This window comes from Nematolebias whitei, chromosome 23 (genome assembly GCF_014905685.2).
Source record: "Nematolebias whitei isolate Nwh7 chromosome 23, NemWhi1, whole genome shotgun sequence".
In the NCBI taxonomy this organism is placed as follows: Eukaryota; Metazoa; Chordata; class Actinopteri; order Cyprinodontiformes; family Rivulidae; genus Nematolebias; species Nematolebias whitei.
This window is the reverse complement of record NC_056520.1, coordinates 11,262,320-11,277,648: the sequence shown is the minus strand read 5'-3', so window position 1 is coordinate 11,277,648 and position 15,329 is coordinate 11,262,320. Positions and strand designations below refer to the sequence as shown.

General features: G+C 38.8%; 1 protein-coding gene across 1 annotated transcript in view; it reads right to left on the bottom strand.

Moving 5' to 3' along the window:
• The window catches only part of dmd (dystrophin), a 274,434-nt gene that overhangs the window by 158,700 nt on the left and 100,405 nt on the right, over window positions 1–15,329 (bottom strand). Inside the window, exons 22-24 of the mRNA XM_037696602.1 lie at window positions 12,786–12,978; window positions 9,900–10,045; window positions 451–551 (exon numbers count right to left, since the gene is read on the bottom strand). Coding sequence (XP_037552530.1) covers window positions 451–551; window positions 9,900–10,045; window positions 12,786–12,978 — 440 coding nt within the window. The remainder of the gene's footprint in view (window positions 1–450; window positions 552–9,899; window positions 10,046–12,785; window positions 12,979–15,329) is intronic.

Sequence of the window (15,329 nt, the reverse complement as noted above, 5' to 3'; positions counted from 1 at the left end):
TTGTTTATCCATAGATGATATACAGCATTTCGGTACAATATAGAGCTCATCTTTGGGTAATCAATTTTACAATCAAGTCAGAGCTTTAAATTCTTGTTTCCTTGAATATAAAAAACAGAAATTTGACACAACTCAAGACATACAAATTTGACCTTTTCAGCAAAACACAGCCACTAAAAATAAAGGGTATACATTATTCCTACTGAGAGCAGGACATTTTGATGCTTTTAAATAGATTTCAAACAGTCCTTTCACTTTCTTGCATTCTCCCAGTTGTTGTGTTTACGCTTTAGTTGCACTTCTTTCTTTCTTTTTTTTTTTTTGCCATATTGACCTTAAACAGCCATGCTGCACAGTGATCCATGCTGGAATTTGCTGCAAATCCACATTTTGTTCAACTTTTTTTTTTTTTTTTTAACACAATGAGATATATTAAATAATACATCTTACTTTTGGCTAATGTCTGGTGGAGCTTTCTGGAAGACCTGCTCCGCAACTGACGTCAGGTAGTCCACCTCTCCCTGGTGTTCAGCCAGAGCCACTTGGAGAGCCTGAGAGGGCGACAGAGATGAATTGAGACACAGCGAGCATAATCAAGTGATGCACTTTAGTTTGTAGACACTTTCTTTGCAGGCAGTCATGTCGACAACAAACAAACAATAAGAAGTCTGAGCTCAGTTTCAGTGACAGTTGGCAAAATTCAATCTATTCTTTTGGGCAACTGTAATGTTTAACAGTCTAGTTTGGGTTTATTTTTGTTTCTATTGTCTTTGTCAGAGTCAGCTTCTATAAGTTACCATGGTTCTTAACCGAAATGGGTGGGAAGTCTTTGCCTTAGGTGGAGGAGTTTAAGTATCTGGGCGTCTTTGTTTTATACCCCATTAAAAAAATAACTTTCGGGGACTGATGCGCAACCTGTACAATATTAAACCAGTGAATAATTGGAAAGCAATGCAAGTGAACTCAAATGCAACCAAAGTAGCTCATAAGACAAAAGTAATAATAAATAAAACTAACTTGCACAATAAAATCCACACGCCCTGATGAGAAAAATAAATAAATAAAAGAAAAGAAAGAAAAAAAAAACTGACAGTGACGTAAATGGCTTTCCAACATAAATTATAAAGTAACTTGCGGAGGTAGGCTGTGTTCGTCGGCGCTGGTTGTGAATTTGAATCTGGAAACATTCGAACAAAGTTGATTACTGGACCTCAGAATTCTGGCTGGAGGATAACGATGTAAAGGTGCATACATACTGCAGTATTTTAAAGTTTGTAGATTGGGACCAATGACTTACAATAATCTTGACCGGATGTAATGAAAGCATAAATAATAACTCAAACCGTTCTTAAAAAAAAACATAGGTCTTGACCTTATTGGTGAGTCTTAGTTATAACAAGCTTGTTTGCACAGTTGAGCTTATCTGTTATTAACTGATCCCAAGAGACTCCTCTATACTGTACATAGCCCTTTAAACATTTTGCCCGCCTTTAACAATACCATCTACATCTAAACACTCCTAATTAGCATGATACAGTATGCTTGTTTAGTGAATTTACATTGCCGTTTGCTTTTTCTACTTGACAATATATCACTGCTCTAATTACCAGCTAACCAGCAGAGATGAGAAGATTCTGCTAATGGTTAAGAACAGTCAGGGACATAACCCCCCACCAAATAGTATCCTTTCAGTTTGGCTTAAATGAAATCCCAAGTGGTATGAAAACGTGCCAGAAAAGCTATCTTGTATAATCCAAATGTTTTTCAAAGCATTAAATGGACTGTACCTTCAGGGATATAAAATAGCAAGCTTTCCTTTTCATAAAAAAAGTTGTGATTTTAATATGGCATCTACGCAATAAGTACTTAAATAGACACAGCTATGAATACATTTGATCAGCAGCACCTGGAATATACTGAACCTCCTAAGTCTTTTGGTAGCAGCAAGGCTAGACTTAGTTGTTCCATCCAGAGCTTTTTAATATTGCTTTACCATTTCATTAATAAATAATAAAACGGTGGAATATATTGTGGATTTGTGTTCACTTGAGTTTGAATACCTTTAAAACCTGGTAAAGACAATTTTAGTTACGTTCCGATACGTTAAACCCTAGAAATAGACGGTGACCTTTATTTGTCCCATGATGGTTGGTATAAACTGATATTGGTTAGGGGTGGCGTAGGCTGCACAAAATGAATAGGAGTCAGTAAAAACCCAGTAAAGATAGCTCTTCAGCTGTGGCTTCGTGACTGTATGTTTACAACCCTGCAATTAAGAAGTGGATGAGCTGAATCCCCCTAGTGCGAATCAGTCTATCAGTGTCTACCTTCAAACACACAGGCAGCACTGGGAAAAACAGCGTTGTTCCAGTATCACTACAAAAAAGTGAATATGTAAATTATTCCTATAGTTTCAAAGGACCACACTTTTAATTAAATACTGATTTTGATGTCAAATTAAGCCAAGGTCACAGTGGTGTGTTTGTGTTCAGTTCCCTTGAAATATGATAAGGGTCTTGATGGTGGCAGGGTAAGCCTTTAACTGAAGCCTTAGATTAATTAGAGTTGCAGATAATATTTAGACATTCATCTTGCATGCTGATAAGCCATTATTAATTCTGCTCAGCTGTTTCCCCTTTAGTTGCTTATAGCTCCCATTATACGTATAATAAATGAGCGGTGCTTCGGGTAGGCGTTTTGTTTTGGGTTTATTTTTAGAAAAACAAAACCCAAACACCGATTAAAATTATCTGTGATCAGATGATATAAGTGAAGGTTCAGGAAGGGGTTTATTACAAACAGTATTTGACAGTATTTGAGGTTTTGCAACATAGTGTAGCAAATGTATGGGAAAAGAATCAATAATTTAGAGCTGCAGTTCAATAAATGTGTAAGCTTTGTTGTTCTTTATTAACCCCATCCATCCAGTCATCTATTATCTGGAGCTTGTTCCAGAGGTCATGGGGGCAGCAGCTTGAGCAGGGAGGATCAGACATCTCTTTCCACAGCCACCTCTTCCAGCTCTTCTGGGCCAGCTGAGAGACATTGTCTCTCCAGTGTATCCTGGGTCTTCCCAATAGTCTCCTCCAAGTTGGACATGCCCAGAAAACCTCCTTAGGGAGCATGCTTACCTAGATGCTAGACCCACCTCAACTGGCACCTTTATGTGGAGGAGTGGCTCTATTATGAATTTCTTAGATATCTGAACTTCTCATTCTATCTCTAAGGGAGAGTCCAGCTACGCAAAGGGTAAAACTCATTTTAACTACCTGTATCTGCGATCTCTTTCTTTTGGTTGCTACCCGAGTTCATGACCATAAGTGATTGTAGGAACGTAGACCAACTAGTAAACTGTGTTTCACCTTGCAGCTCAGCTCCCACAACAAGCCAGCGCTGTGAAAGTTGGGCCTATATGTGCTTAGATTTTACATCCAATTCTTACCTCAGTCACGAAAATAACCCAGAGATACTTAAACTCCTCTGCTCAAGGTAGCACCTGACTCCCAACCTGAAAAGGGCAGCCCACCCTTTTCTGGCTGAGAACAATGGCCACAGATTTGGAGATGCTGATCCTGATACTTAGGTTGTTTTTTTTCTCCCCTGTGTAATCTCTTAATTGTGGGGTCCCTCAAGGCTCCATCATAAGACCCATTCTGTTCTCTGTATATTTTGTCCTTTAGGGTCCATTTTCAGAAAGCATTACATCCTTTTACACCGTTCTTTTGACAATCATTGATCTATTAGCTTGTTCCAATAAACAGTCAAATATCCATTAAGGAGCTGCCAAACTGTCTCAGATATGGATCATTACCATCTCCCAAAAAATTGCAAACATGGATTGTGATAAATTTTGTGAATTTGAAAATAATAGCTGAATTGATTGTACCTCCTTACTGGTTACAATACTGCCATTGGCTTTTTAGTGTCTTATTGGAACCTATGTCCCAAGAACCTTGGTGTGATTTGTGTCTCTGACTTAACACTTAAACATCAGACTATCTTATTGGTATCTTTGAATATACTGGCAGTGGATCCTTGTGAAGAAGATTCAACACCATAGGCATTTTATCAATTACAAACTGAGCAAGAGTAGCCATCAGTCATATTTCGCAGTGGGAAAAAAGTGCATGGCAACTAATTTATGCATGTTTAGTCAGCGATTATTGGTATTACCCTCTCCCCAGTGACAATTTCTAGCTTCACCTAGTGCATCGAGACGTTTTCAGACCAAAAAGGATATATAGTCCCTCCAGTGTGTTGTGGGCCTGTTCCAGTGTCTGCATCCATATTAAACTGCCCAAAGAAGGTGGCCAGGAGGCATTTCTGTAACGCCTGAACCACCACAGTTAACTTCTTCTATCCCTACGCAGCCTCCCAAAGGAGGAAAATCATTTCAGCTACCTGTAATCTTGGTCATTGTCCAAATGTATTTATTTGGCAGGAGGTTTTGGAGCATTAAGTGTAGAACCACTAGACTGAGGAACAGCTTCTACCCTGAAGCTGTTAGACTCATGAATATCTAACGAGGAAAACCACTGTAAAAAAAAATCCCTGTAATGCCACTTTAATTGGTGATATGTCACTTTATCTGTGCTGCTGATTATCCATGCTGCTGATTTCTTGCCTTTAAGATGCTGTAGTCATACCCATCTGCTCACTACAGACTCATGTTCGGGCTGCTGTTTAAGGTAACACTACAATAAGGCTTCCCTTATAGATGGCTAATAAATACTTTATATACACATTATTAATTCCTCTACAAACACTTTATAAATCATTAATAACTGTTTATTATGCATTAATTAAGGGCAACAGAGAGACAAAACTGACCAGTTTTTTTTTTTTGCCAAATAGTGATCCAAATCTGTTCACTTATATATTTCATCTAAAGCTGTTATATGAAACATTCCTGAATAAGTTACTACCTTGTAAGCACAAAAGCATTTGTAAACCTATTTTTTTTAGGATATAATATTAGTTCTAGATACTTATAATGCAGTGATAAAGTACAATATTATATACTAAAGAAATAGGTTTACAAATGCTTATTGTGCTGACAAGGTAGTAACTTATTCTGAAATGTTTAATATAACATCTCTAGATGAAATATATAAGTGAACAGATTTGGCAACAAACTGGTCAGTTTTGTCACTGTAGTCCTTAATGCATAATAAGCAGTTATTAATAATTTAAAAAGTGCTTATAAAGGAATTAATAACATCTATTAACTATTAGTCATCTATAAGGGAAGCATTATTGTAAAGTGGTTCTCTGTTTAATACACCGTAATATTGTTTAGCATTAGATCCTTATATACCGTTACTTTTTATACTTGATATTTTTGCTATTTTTGGGTGTAACTGGGACCTTGAGTACACAATTTCTTCCACCTCAAGCAGGGCTGGCCCAAGGCATAAGCAAACTAAGCAGCTGCTTAGGGCCCCGGGGGCCATACATGTACATACATTCTCTAGGAATAGCTTGTGAATATTTAACATCTGTTTTTTTGTACTTTGCTTGTTGCTGCTGGACATCTGGATTTCCCCATTGTGGGATAAATAAAGTCTCATTTCATCTAATTTGATCTTATTCATATAGCAAAACAAGAGATAAACCACAATGTAGGCAAAAAAGTATTTTTAGTTCTAGTTAGCATCATCAAAAGGTGACGCATCGAGACAGTGCAAAGAAGAATAAACCAGATGCTTAAATCATAAAACTCGAAGTAAAACTTTCATCTCTAAAGTAATTGTCTTGAGATGATGCAGCTCATTTAAGCTTGTTTTATTCTACGGCTTGCAAGCTAAAAATTAAACCTTTTAAAATTTAATATAGCATTCTTAATGATGCATTTATACAAATAAATTATTTTACAGGCAGTATCTTGCTTAATCAGATGCATGCAGCTTTCTTGTAGGGTTGATTTGAGTCAGGTTTGCTTCTGGTTAATGGGGCATGTCATTTATTTTCTCTCCCCTTCAACATCCTCTCCCTGCTACTTGAAAGTACAACAGAAAACACTCCAATACAAGATTGTTTTCTCTGCTGTTCGGGACCATTAGCGGCAATAAAACTTTACTACTTGTCATAAAAATTGATTACAGCGTTATACAGTTTGGCAGAATTATACAACTAATCCCATGATAGTAATTTTAGGAATTTGAGCAACAGTGCTGTCAAGAGCATACAAATAAATATGATTTTTTTCCGATAGGGTCACAGCAAAGCCACATAACATACATATTCATTATTTATATCACATACTGTTATACAAGTACACAGTTATCCAGCATTGAACGTCATGACTCTACATTCTAAAGCAACAAGAAATTAAACAAGTCCCCCGTATGGTATTCATAAAAGACACACAGTGTCCAGGCAAACAAAATATATTTATATACCCTCATGGTAGGAAAAAAGTAGGAACAATACCTCTATTTGCAGTCATTCTGGCATTTACAATTTTTATTTAATTACAAAAAACTTGATCATTTGATCTTTTTTTTCCCCCCTTTTTCTGCACTTAAAGCCCATGTTAAGAAAGTAAACATTTTTATTGCTTTATAACGTTGCCATCCCTTCTCACAATACTCAAAAGGCGTTATGACGCATTATGACACCGAGTTGTATAACTGTATATAACTGTATAACAAGGAACGAAGTGTCTAACTTGGTATTTTTTAAACATTCTAAAATCAGGTCATCCAAGGCACACACACACCTACCAATCTACATACCAACCCACCTCCGTCTGCCCGTCTATCCATCCATCCATCCATCCATCCATCCATCCATCCATATATTCATCTATCCATATGTATCTCTACCCATCTCCATCTATATCATCTATCTATCTCCATCTATCTATATGTATCTGATGATCTCATTCCTAAGGAGAACCTCAACATCTTCATTTCCACTACTTCCAGTTCTTTCTCCTGTCTTTTTGTCAATGCTACTGTGTCCAGACCATACAACGTAGCTGGTCTCACAACTGTCTTGTAAACTTTTCCTTTTACCTTTGTTGATAACTTTTTGTCGCAAATCACTCCTGAAACTTTTCTCCATCCACTCCATCCTACCTGGACTCTCTTCTTGATCTCTATACCACACTCCCAATTTTCCTGGACAGTGGACCCAAAGTCCTTGAAGTCTTGCACCTTTGTGACCTCTGCTCCTTGTAGTCTCACTGTTCCACCAGCCTCCCTCTCATTCACACACATGTACTCTGTCTTACTACGGATGACTTTATTTCCTCTTCTTTCATGTGCATACTGTACCTCCACCTCTCCAGGTTCTCTTCCACCTGTTTCCTGTTCTCACCACAGATCTCAATGTCATCTGCAAACTTCATAGTCCACGGGAATTCCTGCCTGACCTCATCTGTTAGTCGGTTCATCACTAGACCAAACAAGAAGGGGCTCAGAGCCGATCTTGATGCAATCCCACCTCCACCTTGAAGTTATGTCATTCCTACAGCACATCTCACCACTGTCCTGCTGTCCTCATACATGTCCTGCACCAGCCTAGATTGGCAGAATCATACTTCCCTAAATTACTACAAAAAAAAAAAAAAACTTACACAGGAATACCATGTAAATGTTGCAATAAATATGATACCAATATGCAATACGTACCGCTAGCAACTTGTCCTATGTACAATTTCAGTGTGACTCAAACTTAAAATGTGTATATTTCCTTACATTTTTGTGTCTCAAACTAGTTGCCCACATAGACATAGACCAGTAACTGGGATCCTGTATACACAATTTCGTTACACCACATGTGCCACATGGGGTGCAAATGACAAATAAAGAACCTTGAATCCTTGAATCCTTGAAGATACAGTCTTAAGATTAAAAAATGCAGATACAGTTGTCCCTCGCTATATCGTAGTTCACTTCTTGCGGATTCACTGTATCGCAGGTTTTTTAAACCAGTTTTTTTTTAATAATGTGTGTACTGTACATGCTGTGCTGTACTGTACATTCATATCATCATCATCTTCATAGCCATCACCAAAACGTTTAAGAGCATGTGAAGTGTGTATGAGATTGGGAATGTCATGCTTGTTTTAGGTTAAGCGGTAAAAATAATGGATGGATGGATAGATGGATAAAATGTCATGATTCCTGCCAGTCTGTTCACCACGTCCACCGGCTCTGCTGTGATCAGCATAATTCTTCTCACCTGATGGTCGTAGCATTTAAACGCTCCCCTGTTCTCTATCCGGCGCTAGGCTATTGAAAACCTTGTGCAAGTAAATGTCTAGAGATTATCTCATGCTCCTGACTGATCCCCTCATCCTGACCAATTTTATGTGTCCTGGATTTTCCTGTTTTGCCTTGCAAAACTTTTCCAGTGCATTTCCACAGATATGTGCCGACTCCTACCAGTCTTTTCAAAATAAAGCTGATTGGACGCACTCTGTGTCTGGTTGCATTTTGGAGTCCTCCGCTAAATTCATTACAGGGAGAGGTTAATGAGAGAGTAGAAAATGTTTTTAAGAGTGTGGGAAGGGTTTACAAAGCCCTAATATATACATAAGTAATAAAATAAATATAACGCCACTACTTTGCGGATTTTCACTTATTGCGGGGGCCTCTGGAACGTAACCCCTGCGATAGTTGAGGGATCACTGTATGTTGAAATACTGCAGATCCGTTAGGATGTCCCACAAAAAATGTACTTCATTTACAGAGAAGTATGTTGCAAATGAGTTGTATTCATATTGCATTCATGTAGTGTTCAGGATCTATCAAAAGTGTTCCAATAATACAAATACATACTGTAAATACATAAATGAATGCAGCATTCCATAAATAGCTTACTAACAAAAAGGTTCTCGAATGGTTTGAGGAACACAAAGCATTTTAAGTGTTTCTCTTGCATGTGATTCCCCTGAACTTAATGTGACTGAGCATCTTTGGGAGGTGATAAGACAAACAATTTCAAATCATTTATTCACCCCTTACAACTAAACCCATTGAATTTCCTATCTTATTACAACCATTTTCATAAACAAGGCTATTTCTCTTGTCAGTACTGGTTTTTCTGTGGCCTGAGGTGCATAGCACAGGAAGGGAGGCATGCCCAAGTGAGTATGGTAATGCTGTTAGGATCCCCGCTCAAGTAGCCAGGCAGGCGTTTAATTTCTGTCAGTCAGAGAGAACCGAGTACCAGGGAGCAAGACTCGCCTTTTATTTTTAACCTACTGGGTTCCTTTTGGTAACCAAACATTCTGATTTGGCCTTATTCTTCTGTTTCTTGCTCATTTCACTACACTTTTTGGCAAAACGTCAATCAACACCAATAATCTCGTCATACAAAAGGCAAAAATGGAAACTGAAATATTTATGCTGGACTATCCTAGAAAGACTTTTCTTTTATATTTTTCCAGAAAAACAACCATTGCGTGTGTTTTTATTGTTAATAAATAAATAAAAACTTTTTTTTTACTAGACATCACAAAGTCTTGCTATTCATAGACTCATCGCAACATCATTTCTAAAACCACACAACCCTGATACATACCTGGTAATATTTATTAGGTTCATTACCGACATTACCAATCAGATATTGTGATGGTCATTAATCTACAGAAGGAGGTGGTGATAGATGTATAGAGACTAAGAGTTGTAGAGGGTCTGACTTTAAAGTGGCAGTGCAACAGAATGTGTGGAAAATACACAAGCTAGAGTTTTTTATGGCATTCATTACATTCATATGCACTTTCAATAAAAATACAATTTTAGAGCAGTGTGGGTACCTATATCGAACAGAACACTAGCCTGCGCAAACCTCTTGAAGTTTAGGAAATGATTCAAGTTCAAAAGATGATTCCTTTGTGTCAATTATAACCATTGGGATAGAAAAACTAAATTTTATTGTGTGTGTACCTGAATTTCATTCAGCCTCTCCTCCATAATAGGATACTCCGTAACAGATGTCGATGGGATGGACAGTTTGGCTTCGCACTGTTGTATCCACGCTAACAGTGCTGATATGGTCTCCTTATATCGAGCTGGGGGCAGGCTTTCCAGAACTAGAGACAGAAGTGAGAATTGAGGGACATATTCAAGGAGGTGATCCAAATCTATGAACAAAAACCATTGACACTATCTAGAAAATGGGGAAAGTATTGGCTTTCATTGGTGGCTAAAGATAGCATAGGAAAATTAGTACACATGCACAGTTTCAGTTATGCATCTGGCCATTGTCGAGTACAGTCTGTGAGAATACAACCTTGGCTAATGTTCTGATTCTCCGGCGTTCGTGAGTTCAAAGTGTGAAAAGCAATTATAGGCTGCCACGCTGTTTTTTCTGACAGTGCCACTGAATCACTGTTGAAGCTCCTGACGGTACTGATGAATAAGAAAAGCACTAATTTGCAAGAAATACGCAAGAATGTATATTTTGCCATTGCTTATGTTTATTTATGGTGGGGGGGATACTGTAAATACCTGTGTCAGTCTGTGTAACCACTGAACAGATCTTGACGAAACTCTCAGAAAGTTATCAGTAGATGTGCATCCATGAAGTAATAATAATAATGTGTCCATATCATAACGTGTTGCAGTTTTCAGCGTAGCTGAAGGGGAAGGATCAATAGCTATGCTTCCTACAGCTTCCCGTCAGCTGAAATACCTTACAAGTTCAAAGCGAACACCCACTGGCTTCAGCTCTGAATCTGACTGCTGATCAAATCATCTGTCAGGGCTTGTGCTTTATTTCTTTGAAAAGTCAGAGCACTCCGGCACATCCTGAAAACCCCGTCTACGATAAATATCAGCCCAAACGTTGTAAAAAAACTTTCTGTTTGGCTCATTTTTCTTCTCAACAGTAAATGATTCTAATGTGCATTGCTTGGACATAAAACATAAAACAAGCTTGTGTTGCACCATTATTTAATACACAAGAAAGTCTAAACCATTAAAAGGATTATTACTTTTTATTGATTGATTTACTCCTTTCTATTCATAGCCTTCATTGAATACCTTGAGGGCCCTCGTCATTAGGAATGTCTAGTATTATCTGGATGTAAATCACATTTTTTGGATGATTGTTTCCTCTGGTATCAGATGCTGTGCAGCTGGAAGGATTTTTACTGAAACTTTTTTAGTTTTGGGCATTTGTTATGATGCGTAACCATGGCAACAAGGCAGTTTTCTACAACCAACAGCAGCTGATTAACAACTCAAAAGCTCAAATAATATCTCAACTACAGCCCCAAATCTCAAATGAGTTGAAAGGATGTTCTGTGGATGCAGTCTCATCTACCTGCCAGCTGTGCTCGAGTGCCTGACCACTGAGATCCTGGAACTAGCAGGAAACACGGCTCATGACAGTCGAAGAACAGGATCGTCCCTCGGCACCTACAGTTGGCTGTCCGCAGCAACGAGGAGCTCAGCAGACTGCTGGGAGGAGTGGCCATCGCTCTGGGAGGAGTTCTGCCCAGCATTCGGGCGGTCCTACAGCCCTGGGGAACTGAGAAGCCAGCCGAGTCTGGGTGGACGGATCGGACGGCATCTGCAGCCAGTTTCTTAGGATCCACTGTGGGATGGACCTTAACACGAGATCCTTCCTGTCTACAGCCATCAGTATCTATAATGTCTCTTAATGAAACGAGGATAATGAGTTACAATAACAAATAATTTCCCTTTGGGATCAATAAAGTATTTTTGAATTTGAATTTGTATTTACAGTTCATTTCTGTTCATTTATATAGCGCCACATCACAACAGAAGTCGTCTCAGGGCACTGAACAGAAACATCCATATATTAAAAGTAAGTTAATATCATTAATTTAAGGAGCAGACTGCTTTGAGTCTAACTCCATCACAGAACTTTCATCTTGAGCAAACATGAAGGCGACAGTGGAAAGGAAAAACTCCCTCATGAGGAAGAAACCTTTAGCAGAACCAGGCTCAGGACAAGTGGCCATCTGCTTTGACTGGCTGGGTTTGAGAGGAACAGGAAGGAGGAACAGATACACAATGGCAGGTCGAGAATCACGTTGAGATAGAAATAGTATCAAATAAAAACTATTGAATTGTAACAATTCATTTTAAGCAATTAGTTCAATTTCTCCTCCAGTAGTCTAAGCCTATAGCAACATAGCAAGCCAACCCTAACTATAGGATTTATATATAAAAAGGAAAGTCTTTAGCCCAGTCTTAAAACTGGACAATGTGTCAGCCTCATGGACAGAAACTGGAAGTTGGTTCCACAAGAGAGGAGCCTGATAACTGAAAGCTCTTCCTCCCATTCTGCTCTTGGAAACTCTAGGAACCACAAGTAAACCTGCAGACTGACAGCAAAGTGCTCTGTTAGGAAAATATGGAACAATAAGATCTGTAATATAAGATGGAGCTAGGTTGTTGAGGGCTTTGTAGGTTAGAAGTAAGATTCTGAAGTCTAGTCTGAATTTGACAGGGAGCCACAATATAACCAATTAAAAGGCATTTTCAGACAACAATTATATTATCATCTAGTAACAACGCAATTAGAAATATTTGCAAGTATATTATGGATATTAAATATCTAATGAGATGTCATTTTAACATGGGAAGGTAAAAATGAAAATGCTTTCATTAAACTGAAGAGATCTGAAATGTGAGATTCAACCAGTAAAGCCTTGACTTTATATAACCACAAAAATCCTTATTCTAAATACTGATAATAAAAAAATAAAAAAAAGATTTGAGAAAAAATAATGAGCGGGAAATGGAGGTCCCAATGTTTGTGTTTTGACTTGGGCGTCAAAGTGGCCAAATGATTCTCACCCAGTTGTAGCTGCCTCTCTCTTGCCCGCAGGTCCTCCAGGACCTTGTTATAGTGTTCTTTGAAGGCAGTGATGTCGGCATCCGGGAAGGCTGAAGGGTCCTCGTCCCCTTCTTTTTCCTCTTTCAGCTCGTTCAGCCGTGTCTCAAGGAGGTCTACTTGGGGCTGCAGGGACGACAGGCGAGCTATCTCTTCCTGTCAGGAGAAAGAAGTGAAAGCATCAGCCTCAACGACTCAGTTCGTGCTGCCATTTAGACTGGTGAGGATAAAAACCCAATAGAAACAAGGCCAATAAAGTTCAAGACAATTTTATTGTCGTTTTGTCACATGTGGTACATGAGGTGGAACAAAATTATGTACACAGGGTCCCAGTTACACACAAAAATAGCAAAAATATAAAGTATAAAAAGAAACCGTGCATAAGGATCTAAGATATACACTAAGATATGCGCCATAAACCTGAATGTCTTAAAATATGTCCAATTTTTGGATTCATTTGGCAACCCTTCACGTGTGGACTGTGTAGTTCTACCTGTTTTTATATGTGTTGATGCAGTATGTGAAAGTTAGAACATTTATGCAAAAAAAATGAAGGTTGAGTTACGTTTTCTTCCACCGAATAATACACCAACTCCTAAGATCAGAGTTGTAGCTTGGTCGGAGAGAAAAGTGCGATTAGCAGTTTCAGAAACCACACTTCAGCTCTGACATCCAGTTTTTGCTTTGTTTTAAAGTTACGGTCTAAGTCGATTCTACGTCCTACTTCTAGTATGTCGCTGAGCTGCAACTGTTAGTGGCTAGTCTTCAACTCAAATATGGAAGAAGAGATGCATTTTCAGTTGCTGTCTCACTGTATTCTGAGTATTTGCAACCAAGTGACCAACAAACAGCAGTTGTGCGGCCATTGTTTGAAAATCACAACCTATTCTCAAAAACCTATATTTTGGACTGCACGCATTATTTTTTCCCACCTCTATGGACTGTACTTATATAGCGCCTTTCTATCATATCGATACTCAAAGCACTTTACACTACAATCTGTGTCCTCATTTACCCATTCATACAGCACTCTACTAGATCTCTACAAAGCTAATTGAACAAATCATTCTAAAGAAACTAATCAGAGCTTAATCACATTCTACACCGATGGGACACACATCAAAGGCAATGAGGGGTTCAGTGTCTTGCCCAGGGACACTTCAGAATGTGACTGCTAGTGGAATTTAACCCCCAACTCTTGCATTGGAGGACGATTGCTCTAACCACTCAGCCACAGCCGCCCTCAATGGAGGCACCGCTATGGAGGCACCGCTATGGAGGCACCACTATGGAGGCACCGCTATGGAGGCACCACTATGGAGGACCGACTATGGAGGCACCACTATGGAGATAAATTAGTCTCAAAGGTATTTAAACGAGCGGTACGCTGAAGTCCCCTGTTGCTGAGAGATTTACATAGTCAATGTTTGTATTGTTTGGCATGAGGGTTTCCCTGGACTGGTATTGAAAAGGGAATGTATGTAAACCTTCATGCTTTTGGTGCAATATATTCAAGTGTGTAGGAGTTACACTAGCTATGTTTACATGCACATAATTCTTTGACCGGATTGAAACGTTTTCAGATTAAATAACCCAAATGTATCGTTTACAGTACATGGGCAGGCTTTGTTCTGAACAGAAGTACTGACATGTGCAAAGTGGTAAACTCTCCTTAAAAAACCACAGAAAAAGAAGTTCTACTTCCGTTCTACTTCCGTGAAGAATGTAAACAAACCCCGAGCACCCAAAATGGACCCGCGACAGGTTTTAATGACGGTGGAGACGTTGCTGCACTCCCTGACTGAGCTACAGGTGATACAGATCATTTTAGCCTGGTATCCACAGGTCTGGTTCTTGTTGTAGCCTGTTGTGTCCGGTTCTAGTGGGACCTCTATTTTTGTGTCTCCACTTTGCCTATAGTTCCCGTTTAGTGGGCGGATTGTTCACCTCTAGTGGGCGGATTATTAATATCAATGCACCTTACCAGCTGGTGGCGGTAGTGCTACATTAAGCTCTTTTCTAAGCACCATTAACATGCATTAGAAGAAGAGCTGGAAAACAACACACAACCAAAATGGATGACCTCCGTGAACTTGGAGCAGAACCAGCCGCACAGCCCGTCCTGGTCGCTGTCCCGCAAGATGGAGAGCAGGGCCGAGGTGTCAGAGATGCTCTGATGGAGTACCTCATGAGCTGTAACTTATCCTAATTCCACCCCTTAATCTTTTTTACCTCCCCAGCCTTCCTTAGATACAAGTGAACGTTAAAGTGTTGATTTGAAAATAAACATGGATTAATAATTATTCTTGTTTTTTTAATGTACAGACATGCCTTATTACCAGGTTTGTGTAAAAATGGCAAAACAAACACTGCTGTTGTGCTTCTATCACATATGCTGCGTTTTTTAGTGGCTGTAGTTTTAGAAAAACTGTATACTCTTTAATTTTTGTTTTTAACAAAGAACCAAAACCTACAACAAGAACTTTATATTTGTTTATGCATATATA